Here is a 14,531-nt window from a genome sequence, read left to right as displayed (position 1 = left end):
CTGGTTTTGCTGCAGAAAACTCACTAATTGAAAACATCACACAAGGCTTTTCTCAGTAGTTCAGTGAGACTAGCTTTAATACAAAAAGCTGTATAAATCCATCTACAACAAGGTGACATGCTCTAGCATATCCCCTCCCTGCTCAAACCATCAGCCAGCAGAAGTAACACATTTTAAGTTCACAGTTTTCACAATGCTGAAGCCAATTCAGGTAGGTTTTTTCTCACCTAATGTTTTGTATTACATTGACAGGCATCATATGCTTTAGTCTTGTCATAAATAACTTACATGCATTGACACTGACTTAAAAGCTGTTACTATTCACTGTGTATTACACTGATGGTCAAACAAGCTACATAACTGTGCAAAACCTGCAAGGCCACTGTACATATAAATATATACATCTAACAGTTTAAGTGCTGGGAATGTATCTCATTTCCTTATTCCCATTTTGTTTTCTTCCAAAGCCTTGACCTGCACTGAGGTCTTGCTGGATGTTTGTCGGTGGTTTAGGATTGCATTCCAGATTCTGCAGCGAAGACCACCCCTGCATGAAGGGAAATGGAGAACAGTTAGGGGAAACTCCCTCATCTCCATTGCCTTAAACTGAGCAAGAAGTAAAACCAAGACATCCCAAGGATAGACCAGTTATGACAGTACATAGCAAACTACATTGTGTTATGGTTAAAGCTTCTTCCAGGTCAGCCAGGGGTTAACAGAATGATGACAAGAGGACCTGAATCAATGGGTAGGAAAAATAAATTCCTTATGCCTGTTTTTCATATGATTACATCATCGTGAAGGGTGCAAAAAAATGTCCAACCTTGATAAATGCCAAAGCAGATAGCTTGAAGCATCCTCGGTGTAGTTGTGTCAGTTAAGATGTGAAAACTTTTATCAAAATCTGAGAGGAAACTGATGGCAGTTGCCCCTGAACTGTCACTGACCTATTGGAATAACCAAACTCTAAAAGGTTTTTAACAAAATATGTTAATTAAGCTCTTAACAATGAACTAGAAAATATTTTCTTACCGCAGCTGAAGATACCACAAGTCATCTTTAGTGATATCATTAAGGACAGCACTTAGTGTGTAATCTTCTTCTGCAAACTAAAAAGCAAATTTATTCATAAATAAATATTCCTTCTTTGAAACCAAACTGCTAATTATGACTTTTTAAAATGTGATTTTATTTTTACCCTCTTAATGGTATCCGAGTCTGCTCCTTGTTGTTTCAGCCAGTTCGTGAGCTCAGGGTCTGCATTCTCTCTAAAAGTTGCTGCAGACCGCTGGGAATCTTTAACAAAAGCAAAGGTTAATACACCTCAATACTAGGACAAAAGTGGTTGTTTTCAGGTAACTGAAGCTTAAGCTATATGGTTTTGCATCCTTTCAACAAACACATGATCTCATATGTTTTGTGTAACTGCAGTATCTTAATTCTGCAGTATCTCCTCATACCTTTGGGTTTAAGCTTTAATTGAAGCAACTGTAACTCCTGAGTCTTCTGCTCCAAAGATTGTTGTAAGAGGGTCTGATACTCTTTCTCCTTCTGAACGAGATTTTCCAAAAGCCTTGTAGCATATAAGAAAGATCAAACACAATCACACTGAGTATAAATCTAACTGAAAAAATACAATTTTTAATGAGTACCACAGGACAGAGGCATTTGTAAGAAGTACTGTCATAAGTAACATCTCTAATGGCTTAGAGATTTCATTTTGGTTGTCTGAGACTCAGGGGTGCCACTTGAAGGCTTTCACCTGCAGAATTTAGTAAATACCTCATAAATTCTGTTCCTACTGTTGTGCAGCCTCCCTGGGCAGAGCTGCTGCCTTTATACTGTAATTTACTACTGAACAATCTAACACTGATGTTTTACCAAGGACTTTCTGATCATGGATTTATATCACATGCATAAAAAATAATGGGAACTTCAGCTGTTGTGTAACCCATGCTGGCAGCACCCTACACATGTAACCCATGAGAAACAGGGCAGGGCTCTGCTGAGCTCTGCTGGTGCTAATTAGTGGCCAGCTTGTCCCATGAGCCAGGACAGAGCTGCTCTGGCCTTTCCTTGCAGGAACAGCTTTGAGGCACTGACACCACGTCATGGGGCATCAAAGGAGTAGGAAGGAAACTGGCAAGGTTACACAAGCCTAATTACTTCCCCACAGAAATCCAACGTGACATTCTGCAATTAATAGATTAATTACACAGAAACAAATGCTGTATTGAATGATGTTCAGTTGCCATACTGTACTGCCAGTGTATTCCAAATCCACTTGTGCTCATGGAAGGCTTTATTGTAAGGAAATAGGTGAGCAGTACTACGGGTAAGTATGTACCCATCAGTGTAGAAAGCACAGCCTTGAGAGCTTTTCAAAGACTGCCTGAACATACATCCAGAGTCTTTATAGGAGATTTTACCTTAAGGTGTCGTGTTTAAGTCTGCCCAGCTCCTGGCTGAGCTGCTGCTGAGCCTTGTGTGACACCACAGAACTGAGGGTGCTGACCCCCGATGTGATGGCAGCATCCTCAGCCCCATTTTGTTCAGAGGGCTGGAAACTCTCCTCCACTTCATCAGTGTCCTTGTCCCCACATTCAGTTTCTGATGCTGGCTCAAAGTGAGTGCGAAGCTCTGGTAAAAGGAAAGAGGGGAAGAACAAGATGTTTTTGGTAATTCTGTCTCCAGAGGTTATGCAGTCTGTTCTTCACTACTGTGGGTGGGGGAGACTTTGCATAATGTCTTTCATTGCAACACTGAGCAGGGGAGTAGTGAAGCCTTGCGTGAGCCGGAGCACAGGTTCTCTGGCATTGGTTCTAGAATGAGCGATGCACCAGCAGAGGTAGAGCTGTAGGTCATAGTTGTAGTGGGGACAAATATCATGAGATGAGTAATAAGTCAATAAAATGTGTTAAGGAAAAATCCCTGAAAGCCTGCATTTTTCCTATATAGTAAGAGAGAAAAAAAAAAAAAGGGGGTTTTCCCTAATGCCTTGGACCAAAGAGCAGAAAAAGCATTCCTCTTCTCCAGGGAGAATTTCTTAGCCCCACTTCTCAGAACTTGCTGCAGGTGGCCACCCTTTTACCAAAGAACAGTTGTGATTTTTCTTGTACAAAATCTTTAAAAATTTGGCTTTGAAAGCCATGGCAACTTTGGACTGAAAGGACTCACTGTTACTAAGTCTCTCAGAACATTCCTAAACTGGAAGGGGTGCTCAGCATTTTAAACAGTTACAAAAATACTTAAATATTTCCAACTCAACTCATTCCTAGACAGTACTTAAACATTTATCTTCCTGGTGGTTTTCCCTATTGTCCATCTATGGGCCAGAATCATCCTCATATTGATGCACTCCCTTCTACACATCTACTCCATAGCTCATTAATAATTTTTCAGAACACATAACCAGACCTGTGCAGTGTTAACCACCCTGGATGTCATTAATATGTACAGAATAATTTTCTTTCTTACTAGAAAATCTCCAGCTTGGACTGAATTTAATTTGTCTTTTTTTTTGTCATGTTTGGACCACACTGGGGGTGCAGAACCCCTGTTTATCTCCTCATTATGTGCTTTTGTACTGCAAGTACAGCATTAATCCTCCAGATCAACACTTCTTTCTCTGCAACACTCTGACCCCATGTCTTTTGATGAGTGGCACATGGGGTGCAGTTAATGGCATGCTGAAAGCGTAAACATCTGAACTGTTCCATTTGCTACAGCTCTTTGATATGCAGAACACCTTTTTTTTAAAAAAAGGATTATTTTCAGCTGCTTTGATTTACCTGGAATAAGAATAGTGACTGCTGCTTGGACTGCACGGCGGATGATGTTATCCATGGCAAACATCCAATGGGGTCTTATTAAGTGATTTCTTAATACTTTGTTCACCTGTAAAAGTAGCAGCAAACACCATTTGCTCACACCTTAGGAAAGAGAACCTTATTTTCCAATAGTAATACTAAGCTTTATAAGGTAAAAACTGCATGCAGCTCTAAAAGCCTCCCACCTTTCAAATTCTAAACAACAGATTTGACAGTTTTAGGCTACAGCTTTCAAACCATTTCAAACCAGACTGTGACATTCAAACTCTACGACAGTACAAGGAGGGAGAGGAGTGAGGAACAGTGGGGAAGCTGCAAACCCCTGGCATAAGCTTTGTCCAGGAGAAACCTGATGTAGTGGAAGGTGTCTCTGTTCATGGAACAGGGGCTGGAAATAGATGATCTTTAAGGTCTCTTCCAACCTAAACCATTCCTCTGCGCCTACACGAGGAAAGGAACTCACTGCATCCTGGAATCCAAACAGCACCAGATGAATCTGATTGATGGAAGTGCTGTCAAAGTCCAAATCCATTTTCAACTTGGATATTGTAGAAGCCATCACTCTCTGCTCAGGGGAGTGTATGAAGTCCCTTAAAATCCCAATAATCTGCTTGATGTGGTCCACTGAAAGCTGCAGTTCTTCAGAGCTCTAGAGAAAATATTATGAATGTGTATCAAATTAATCCCAGAGTAATTAAACATCTATTTAGTAGCATTAATGTTCTTAGGGTTACATCGATTTGCTTACATATATTTCACATTATTGAACAGAATCACAGAACTTTTGTTTATGCAGAGTCTCTAGTTTTTATCTTTTCTTAAAAAAAATTAAAGAGTAATTTCTGTTTTCAAAAAAACCCTGTAAATCTACTGCTACTGTGGCTGTCACAAAGGGAAGAGGCTCCAAATTATATCTACACATTCCTGCAATGTACTGCAGAGGGCAGCTCTCCTCCATTAAAACAGCAAAATGAGTCACTAAGAGACCCAATTTTTTTAGATACTATCCTTTCAATAAGCTGAATCTGGACTTCTATCTAATCATGTGGATATTTAATTTCCTTAGGAAAAAAAGTATGCTTATATATGCATTTATCCCAAGTGAAAAAAAGGTCTAAAATGACACAGTGATCCATCAGTGTTTATTTTATGATTTTCAGTCCATGACCCCCACAGTTAAAGCCATCCAAATGTCTATAAGAACAACCTCTGTAATTAAAAGGTAAAGGGAGTATTACATAAATTATGGAAAAGAGATGATGACAGCAGTGCTATAGAACAGCTGGAGACTGAACCAGGACTTACTGCTACTAAATAATCCTTCACTGCAGAAAAGGCTTGGAGCCCTGATTATTTCTGACTCTGAATTTTAATTGTTTGTAAGGCTATCAGCTGTTTTGCAGTTTAAACTCAGAGCAGAAATGTACCCCAGCTGCTTCCCCAGCCTGAGTTTGTGGTCTGCAGAGCCCTACAGAAGCCCCTGTGGTGCAGTTTGCCGGGGAAGGAGCACAGGGAGCAGCAAACCCTGGGCTGTGCAGAGCTGACCATGGAGCAGCAGGGCTTGACAGCCGAGCCACAAATGTCAACAGCTGCCTGGGGACACCACACCAAGAGTCAGCACGCTCCCCTTTATGGGAGTGCAGTCCAGGTGAAAAAACATAGCTTTAGTAAGAATAAATGATGGGAGAGTGTCATGAACAAGTGTGCTGGAGATTGCCCAAAAATCACTGACAAGGGTATGAGCAAATGTCAGATTCACCAGAGAGAGGCTCATCAGGAGCAGACATTAAGAAGAAAAGGCTGTTACAGGTGTGTGGCAATGTTTGGGTGTGCATTTACCATTCTATGATTTTTTTCTTGCTCCTCTTCAGAGTAACTAAACCTTCCCACCCAACCTTCCCCTCTTCAGAAAATCCACCTTAGCTTTCTTAAGATTCATGTACTGTGATCTTGGCACCTAGTTAACAAACGTTTTCTTAAAAACTGTTAATCAGGTCTCTAACGTAGAATATACCTATTACTATGTGGTGTTTTAGCTCCATGTCCTTAAAAGCCAAAAGAAAAGACAACATCAAAACCATTCAACTCACCAACCTCAGCCCTCCATAATCCCACATCAAATGCCCAAATCTCTCCCTCATATAAACCAAGAGCCCATTAGCAGTCAGAAGGTGGTGTTTGCTACCCATTCACACAACAGCAAACAGCTCACACAGTTACAGGTCTCAGAAATTAAGGATACTCAGAAAGAACAATCCAAAGACCTTCATTTATTCATTTTCAGAAAAGGAATAGTATGACTTGGCTCATTATTTTTCCCTTGACATGTGAAAAGGTGAGCTGAAGTGAAATTACCTGTGCAATACACTCCTGCAAATTGGAAGCAACTTTATCCTGTTCTTCCTTAAGGATTTTATACAGGATTGCTCGGCGTTCGCTGTCCTTGCGCAGCAAGAACAGCCCAGAATCCTTATCCTCCACGGATGGCGAGGCGCTCCTGTCCTCCGAGGCTGAGCCCTCATCAGGGACGCTGTGGCAGCACAGGCACAAGAGAGACCTCAGCATTAGCAAGGAACCAGGACTGCCAGAAGGGAGCAAGGACACTTCTGGGGTTAAAAACTCAGTTCAAACTACAGCAGCAGATTGATCAGACTGGTAAGTGCTGATTTTGAGACAGAAGATGGCTCAGATCCTCTGCTGACTCAAAGCCCCATGGCTGATTTCCCCCTGCTAAGAAGCTGGCATTAATGTCAGTTTTGGGAAGGAAAGCTGAAACTACTCATTTTTTTTCCTGGACCCATACTGTAACATACTCATTTGAAAGTATTGCTTTGTACTTTGGGAGAAGCAGAACTGTATTTCTGCTTCCCATTTTGTTATGAGCATATGGAAGGGTCAAATCCTCACTTAACTCCTAAATCCATATCCACTCAATCAATAAGACCACTGACATTTACTCACTGAAGGAAGGAAAGTGTAAAAGTACATGGAAACCTTAAAGGAGAGGAATGATTGTTCATTATTAAATATAGACAGTGTTTACATTAACTGGTAATCTGTCTATGCAATTTACTGATTAACACATGTGCTTACCTAACCATTAGGTGAAAAAACTGCCCTCAGATAAAATAAAATGTGAATTAAATCTACAGAATCCCTCAAGGGTGTCAAGTGAGAAGCAAATATTTTACCTTAGTAAATGAGAAATGGGATGCTTTGTCTGAATCTCTGAAATGGATCTCTTTGGCCTTTCGAAAAACACATCATGCTGTACATCAGAGTCTGGTGAAACAGAGCCGTGCTCACTGCTGCTACTGCCAGCCTGTTCCCCATGGATTGGCAATGGGAGGGATGTGTTTCTATTATAATCTAGGACAGACATGGTAAAATGTGTGACAGAGCTAGGCCAAAAAGGGCAACATGCTTTAAACAGCTGTGATCATCTTCACTGATATCAAGACCTCATTTTGCAAAATGGCTGAGGGAGAAGTAACCTTGTTGTTAAAAAGCAGTAACACAATTCAAAATCATTGAATGAATAAGCAAGAAAAGATTTTAACAAGTTAACTGCTAAACCCAAAGATAGCACAGATACTCACAGGAAATGCCATTTTATTACCCTCTCTCACATATACACACAATCCCCCTTGGTGCTGGCCCTACCAGGTGACTCAAATAGATATGAGCAGTTTAAAGAGCCTGAGGAACCAAGAGTTTCATCTGCTGCTCCACCACAGCCATCTCTCTAAGCATGGAGCACTCCAACTATGTGCCCTCCTCACCTTTAATTGGCATCAAATTTCCCTCTCCATGCCTGAGATATCTGCCTCGCTCACATGTGCCCCTGCCCTTAGCAAGGACCTGCCTCTCAGCACTGGCCTGAAGGAAATCTCTTGTCCCTTTCCAATTAACCTTAAAAGTAAGAAAAAAATTAAAAACAAAACAAAACAGAAAACCAAACCAACCCAGATGCTGAGAGTTTGCTGTAATCCTGATTGCCAGTTTGCAGCTGTGTGGCAGGAAAGGTAAAGTTCTCTCAGCCCAAGGTGAACATAACCATGGAGCTACAATATGACAAAAAGTTTTTGATGCTTGTCACTACAAATTCTTGGAGGTGAGGGAAGGAAGAGAGCTAAAAGTTAAGTTGTTCAGAAAGCTTTGACATACTCCACGGCACATGACTGAGGTTAAACAGTCACAGAAATTAAACAATGTATGTCACCTCATGAAACCTGGTGCAAGGCATCTCAGTAGGACAGCAAATTGAGAGCTCCTGTCCCAAGAGTAAGGCCTGGGATTTGTTCTGGGCTGCCTTTATTATTGGAAAGAAAGAGATAGGGATGAGATGGAAAGATGGGGACAGTCTGAAGAAATTTGAGGTGAGAGAAACAATGGAGGAAGAAGATGATGAACTGCTGCAGCTGGGACTGTGGTAACTGCTGGGCCAGGATCTACCTTGGGCCACCAAACTTCCCCTGGGGATGGCTGCAGCAGCCAGCACAGCTCTCCTCAGCTCTGGCATGGAGAATCACACACTCAGCTGCCATCAGGTGTATTTCCCTATCCTCACCCAATGCACAGTTCTCACATTTGCCCACTCTGCTCATGTCTTTGGTCAGCACTGAGCTCGCTCCCTGCAGCACCAGCTCCATAACCTCACCAGCAGGAGAAGAGAAGAAAGGAGGAAGGCAGCAGGAGGGAGGGGTGCACCTGCCCTGATATTTGACAAAGAGCCTGTTGCTCTTGACACTGCTAACAAGGCAAGCTCTGCACTTTCTAACATCATGCAATTTTTCCAGGAAGACATCCTCAAGAGCTGAAAGGCTACAAGAGAAGATTGTTGTGGGACAGAGAGCTACAGCATGCCAACAGCTCTCCTGCATGCCACTACCCTGGCTGAGCAGCAGGAGCTCTCCTGTTATCCCAGTGTCACTGCAGGGACTGGAGTTCAGCTCTCAGTGTCCCTCAGGACATAAGGTAATGCCCATTTCCTTGATGAAACCAATTCAGCCAGATGGTATAAATTCCTCGCTACTTGTTCCCTTCAGAATTCCATTATTTCAAAAGTTATTTGTTGAGAGAGGAAAAGCTCAAATAGGAAGAACTTCAGTTTGCATTGGGAGTGTGTGTGTGTGCAGACAGGTGAAAGAAGCAGCAAGACCAATGGCTTTCCCTGTTTTGAAACAGTTCCTTCATATGATTTATTTGGCAGGTCTATATTAAGGTTCCTTATCTTATCACTGAGCAAGTGGCTGATATGTTTGGGGGGGAGGGAAGAAGAAACATGCCATGCAGATAAAACAAAACAACCCACTAGACAGCTACTTCAGCACCTTTGTGCCAAATTTCAATGTTATGTATCAAGTTTGAAAATGCTGACCCAAACACCTAATAGATCCACATTTTCAGGTGTCAAACACCTACTCTATGAACCTCAGACCTCTGAAGTGCATATAACTGCAAATCTAAAATGCAGAACTGCTTTGGAAAGTCTTTGTCAAATGTCACTCTTCTAATTTTAATTTACTACAAATGAGGCATTTATTTCTGGAGAGAGGAAAAATTACTTTGGGAAGTTTCAGCAAGCAAAATACAAAATAAGCAAGGCACTTTATTTTCTGAGAATTATTAAATTTAAATACATATAATCAAAAATCACAGACATTTTTAATAGCTGAATTCCTGCTGTTTTCCTGGCACAAGAAATGTCCTTTGCAAAAGAAAGTGCTTAATGATTCCAATCTTTTATATGACACTTAATGATGATGTTGACTTGGATTTGGCTGATAATTCCTTACCTGAAGGCTTGAATGCAATTTTGCTTTTCTTGCCCTTGTTCACTTGCTTCAGGAAAGAATCTCTGAGCAAATCAGATGCTGTAACACGTTTACTAGGATCAGGTTCAAAACAGAGCAAAATAAAGGCCTTTGTTTCAGCAGACACTGATTCTGGAATTTCAGGATGAATCTTAAACATCCCAACCTGCAAGTAAAACACAAATACTAATTATTTTTATGGAGACCATGAGACCATGGGCCAAAGCTCTTATAATACAGTCGCTCACACTTCTCCTGACTCTTGTAGAAAAGGAGTGAACCAGGTCCCACATAAAGCAGTGAAGTGACAACGAGGTTCTAATCCTGTTTTATTTCACGGCAAACATGGCGTAAATATCCATGTGATATTACATAAATGCCAAGCTATGGATGTATCTCATCACCTGCTTTCAGGCAATCTTGGTATCTGGGCATTATTGACACCAAGTGCTTCAAATACTCCTCCTCTGACCAGCCACAAACCCCTCCAGCTATTGCTATTTCCCATCACCTCTGCTCAGAGCTGTGTCTCTCAGCTGCTGACTCCTCCAGCACATTCATACCCAAGAACAGCAATAATCTCCTCTAGCACCAACAGCCTGAGGCTGTTTTCTGCTCCTGCCACTGACAAATTTCCTTGCACAAATATGCACACTGACTTTGCCAGACCTTGGCACCAGCCCCCATCTCGGGGCAGATGTCTTCCTGAGTCTTTCAGTGTTATTTAATTGAAAATCACATGATGTCCAAAGGTTTAACAAGATCCTTGTTAAACCATTCTTTAAGTAATGACTATTATTTTAAGTCATTACTTAAAAGAGTCTCTTTTAAGACTCTGTCTTTAAGTAATGAAAAATGTGCTTCTACAGGTTGCTCCCCAGTGATTTTTCCAGCTCCTCACTGCTGCCTTCTTATTCTCTAATGTCAATCTGGCAGAACTGTTTGGAAGCCAGAGCTGTATAACCTGTATGCACTGTATGCACATGTCTGGAGAGATTATGGTTTGTAGTCTCAGCATCTTTACACAAAATACATCCTGGAGAACAAGCACAAAGGTAGTGTCCACAAGGGAGACAGCAGCCCAGCAGTTAAGTGCCATCTGCTTTCAAATAATCTCATTACAGAGCTGCATTAACACACTGTGGCACTATTAAGTGCTCACAATACTGGTTCCGCTTCAATACAAGCTGAAGAAAAAAATGCTGAGCAGTCCTGCTTCTATTTGAATGACAGTGCAGTAATAAAATGCTAATAGGGCTTTAAGACCTTCCAAACCATGACCTGAGCACATTTAAGACTCAGTGTCACAAACTGGCAGCACTCTGGTGCCAGGTTTCACTCTTATGCACTAAGCAAAAATCTAGAAAAATTCCAAACCAGGACCAGGAAATTTGAAAGCTTGTCTCTGATCTTATTTTAATCTCTGTTGCTCAAGGGGAGGAAGTTTTGTCACAACCACCTGCAAATTCTATGGCAACACTAGTGTATTTTGTCTCCACTGAATGCCATTTGTTTGCACTCTTCACACAGACAGAGATGCACAGATTTTGTGCTCATAGAATAAAGACCATGCAATGGTCCCAGCCAGGACCTATCCTGTTCTTGGTTTCTTATAGCCCCTTTTCTCTACTTTGTCCAACTCTTTGGTCATTTGCAATTTCTAAAGTGACTTCACAGGGAGACTTAAACCTTCCCTCTCCTCACCTGCCATATACACAACAGAGCATTCATGTGTGGAGGTGGGGACCCCAAAAGTTCAATATTCAAAGTTTTCCAGACTTATTTTTACATGTTTGCCCAGCCAGCCTCCTTCAAATCCAGCTTCCAGCTTGCTTGGTTTCATTACACAGAAAAAGAAAACATGGTTTGTAACCTATGGTGTCTAGCAAGACACAATTCCAAACAGGTCCCAGCAGAGCCAAGAAACAGGAAACAAAACCAAATGCCTGCTTGTAGTAAATTAACACAGTCTGCAATAAGAATGCTAAAAACTTTCAATAAACTGTGCTGAAAAATAAGATGTGTAACTCACTGAGCAGTCACAACTGCATGCCAGGTACATAAGGTTAAAAGGCATCTGCCAACAGAATTGTATCTGACATTGACAGTGATGTGGAAAACAGTCTCTTTCCATGGTTCCCTCAGGAAAGCTTTAGTGAGTCAAACCACATTCACCCAGGCAGCTTCTTTTGAGGTATGCCACATGTTGACAGCACCAAGGTGACCTATTATACCACTGAAATAAGTGTATCAAAAGCCATAATCATCCCTTTTTTGCCTTTTAGCAGTGGTTCACGGGATAACTCACAGGCCTAGTATGACGTATGGCATTACACATCATGCTGAACTGCAGCCCAGATTTCTCTACCTATTGATAAAGACTTGATTTTGCCACAATGGTTGCATTAATTATGATACTAAGCTCACATAGTGGCTTTCAACAAGATACATGAAAAAATTACAACACTGGTAATTTAAAGCAGTTTGCTGAGTTATGGATGGGATATTTCCCCCACTATAAGAATGAGAATTCTCAAGCATAACTGAAAACTTAAGTGCTTTACTACAGGTCTACTGCAAGCCAATGGAAGAACCAAAATTTTTCAGTCTACTCATTTGACACATCATAGTTGTTACACTCCTGTTACTTACAGAGCTAGAACAAATAACTTTTAAAAAACATTTATTATCCCAGTGTTAATTTTTGCATTTGAAAACAGATACACTAACTAAGAAAAACAATGCAATAGAGACAACAGCTTACTGAGGAGGTAACTATGACCTGAAGGACTTGGAATGCAAAATACAGAGTATTTTACTCCTTTAATACATACTGGGAATCCTGGAGAGCTATTCCCCTGCCCTTTTCCACCACATCTTCCCGCATCCCTGTTGCAGAGATTGGGCCTTTAAAACGTTTTCCTTTGGGAAGGAAGCTTACAAAAATTACTTAAAGGAGCAGAAATAACTTGTTTGTCATTATTGGGGAGACTGGTTACAAGAAGGAAATCATAAACCAAGAGCAGGAGATGAAAAAAGTAACACAGGGGATATTAGTTTTCATAAGCCTTCACTCATTTTTCAGATTGCTGCTCTGAGTCATGACCTATTTCCAGCACAAAAATAACTGATCACCCCTTAGAGCAATACAGCTTAGAGAAGGGGAGGATCTTTCAGCAAGAGTTAAAAACACAGGCCAGACTATGGCTTTGTGCAAAACAACACATGTAAGACAATGTTATTACCAAATAATATTAGGAAATTAAGCTATAATTGACAATTCATCAACTCTAAAGCAAAAAAGCTGTATTTACTTTAAACATTGCAGCTTGAGGCTCCCCTAGTTCATGAAAAGGAGGTTTGCCTGTTGCCATCTCAATAATGGTACAGCCCAGGGACCAAATGTCAGCAGGAGCACCATATCCTCGTGGTCCTTTATCAATGATTTCTGGAGCCATGTACTGCAAGGTTCCTGGTCAGGACAAAAAGAGCAGTCAAGTGTACATTCTTAATTCTTATTAAGGAGCATTAACACAACACTCAGCAAGCCAAAAATTGTGAAATGCAATCTGTATAGCCAAATACCTTATCTCCCATATCAGCACTGAAAACTAGACAAAGACTTATAGCATCTTTTTTATAAACTTTTTGCCCCTCTTTTCTAACTCCAGGTTTCAAGTGCTGAAAGTCTATACACCACATAATCCAATAGCTTCTCTAGAAAATAAAATTATATCAAATTTTTGCAGACACCAACTTTTAAATATTATGCATGTAAGAGATCGCAAAATCTGAGAAGTGACAGATAGTCTTAATGAGAATAATTTTTCATATTTTACCCCAATAATGATGTCCTGGTTTGTAAGATAAGCATATATTCTATTTGCCATCTGTCGGAGGTGGAGCAGGTATCTTCTGTTGGGCAGTTTTCTTATCTCTTCCAAGAACAATGTCTCCCTCCGGGGAGATATCTTCTGTTAATGGGCCATTGAATGGCTCACTGCATGACTGAGAAAGTTACATCATCCCACTGTAAGATCCTCCACCCAGAGGGAGGAGCCAAGCATCCCTACCTGCATAAAATCAGCATTTCTTGAGACAGCAACTCAGCCTCTTCACTGGATTCCCAGAGGAAGACCAGGCCCATCTACTCTATCACCAGACCTTCAGAGAAAACCACACCCTTCTACTGGATCATCGCTTCAGCAGCATTTCATCTGCCACTCCAGGAGCAGGAGGAGCAGCCACCATTTAACTGGACTATCACCAACACCCTGACTCCTCAGAGTGTCAGGTTTCTGACTCTATCAGTAGTTTTGTTACATTTTTTTAAATTTAGGTTTTTTTCCTAGTAAAGAACTGTTATTCCCATTCCCATATCTTTGCCTGAGAGCCTTTTTATTTTGAAATTGTGGTAATTCGGAGTGAGAGGGTTTACCTTTTCCATTTCACAGGAGGCACTTGCCTTCCTTCACAGATTCTTGTCTTTTCAAGACAAATGAGAACACTAGTGACAGGGAATTTCAAATAGTTAGTTTGAAAAAAATCTAGTTTTGCAAATACAGGGCAATATCTAAGGCAACTCATCATAGTTTGTCTAAAATTCCAGGATGCCTTGGATGTGCTTGGGATTTCTGACATCCAAGGTTAGCAAAAAAAAAGAGCCAGTTAGTCAGTTGGCTGGGTTTATAATTCACACCTCTAATCTGAAAGTGTTCCTAAGTTTGAGTTCGGTTTTCTGCACTTTTAAACATACATCTAGAAAGTGTGCATGTTACTAATACCAAGAGTATTAAATGAAAATGTTGCTAAATTCAAGTGTTTCCAGATGTAATTGCAACAACCATTTGCTACTTAAGGAACACTTAGAAGAAAAACTTTCACT

At 40.8% G+C, this 14,531-nt stretch overlaps 1 protein-coding gene across 1 annotated transcript in view; it reads right to left on the bottom strand.

Annotated features, from left to right (window-relative positions):
* Positions 1 to 59: 59 nt before the first annotated feature.
* MAP3K15 (mitogen-activated protein kinase kinase kinase 15) overlaps positions 60 to 14,531 on the bottom strand; it is an 82,440-nt gene continuing 67,968 nt past the window's right edge. The window contains exons 19-29 of the mRNA XM_053934596.1: positions 12,961 to 13,118; positions 9,629 to 9,812; positions 7,022 to 7,199; positions 6,186 to 6,360; positions 4,294 to 4,479; positions 3,792 to 3,897; positions 2,430 to 2,640; positions 1,461 to 1,573; positions 1,199 to 1,296; positions 1,033 to 1,109; positions 60 to 547 (exon numbers count right to left, since the gene is read on the bottom strand). Coding sequence (XP_053790571.1) covers positions 433 to 547; positions 1,033 to 1,109; positions 1,199 to 1,296; positions 1,461 to 1,573; positions 2,430 to 2,640; positions 3,792 to 3,897; positions 4,294 to 4,479; positions 6,186 to 6,360; positions 7,022 to 7,199; positions 9,629 to 9,812; positions 12,961 to 13,118 — 1,601 coding nt within the window. The 3' untranslated portion in view covers positions 60 to 432. The remainder of the gene's footprint in view (positions 548 to 1,032; positions 1,110 to 1,198; positions 1,297 to 1,460; positions 1,574 to 2,429; positions 2,641 to 3,791; positions 3,898 to 4,293; positions 4,480 to 6,185; positions 6,361 to 7,021; positions 7,200 to 9,628; positions 9,813 to 12,960; positions 13,119 to 14,531) is intronic.

The sequence above is a fragment of the Vidua chalybeata genome, chromosome 2, assembly GCF_026979565.1.
Source record: "Vidua chalybeata isolate OUT-0048 chromosome 2, bVidCha1 merged haplotype, whole genome shotgun sequence".
NCBI lineage: Eukaryota > Metazoa > Chordata > Aves > Passeriformes > Viduidae > Vidua > Vidua chalybeata.
The sequence above is the reverse complement of the archived record's forward strand: the minus strand, read 5'-3'. Positions and strand labels throughout refer to the sequence as shown.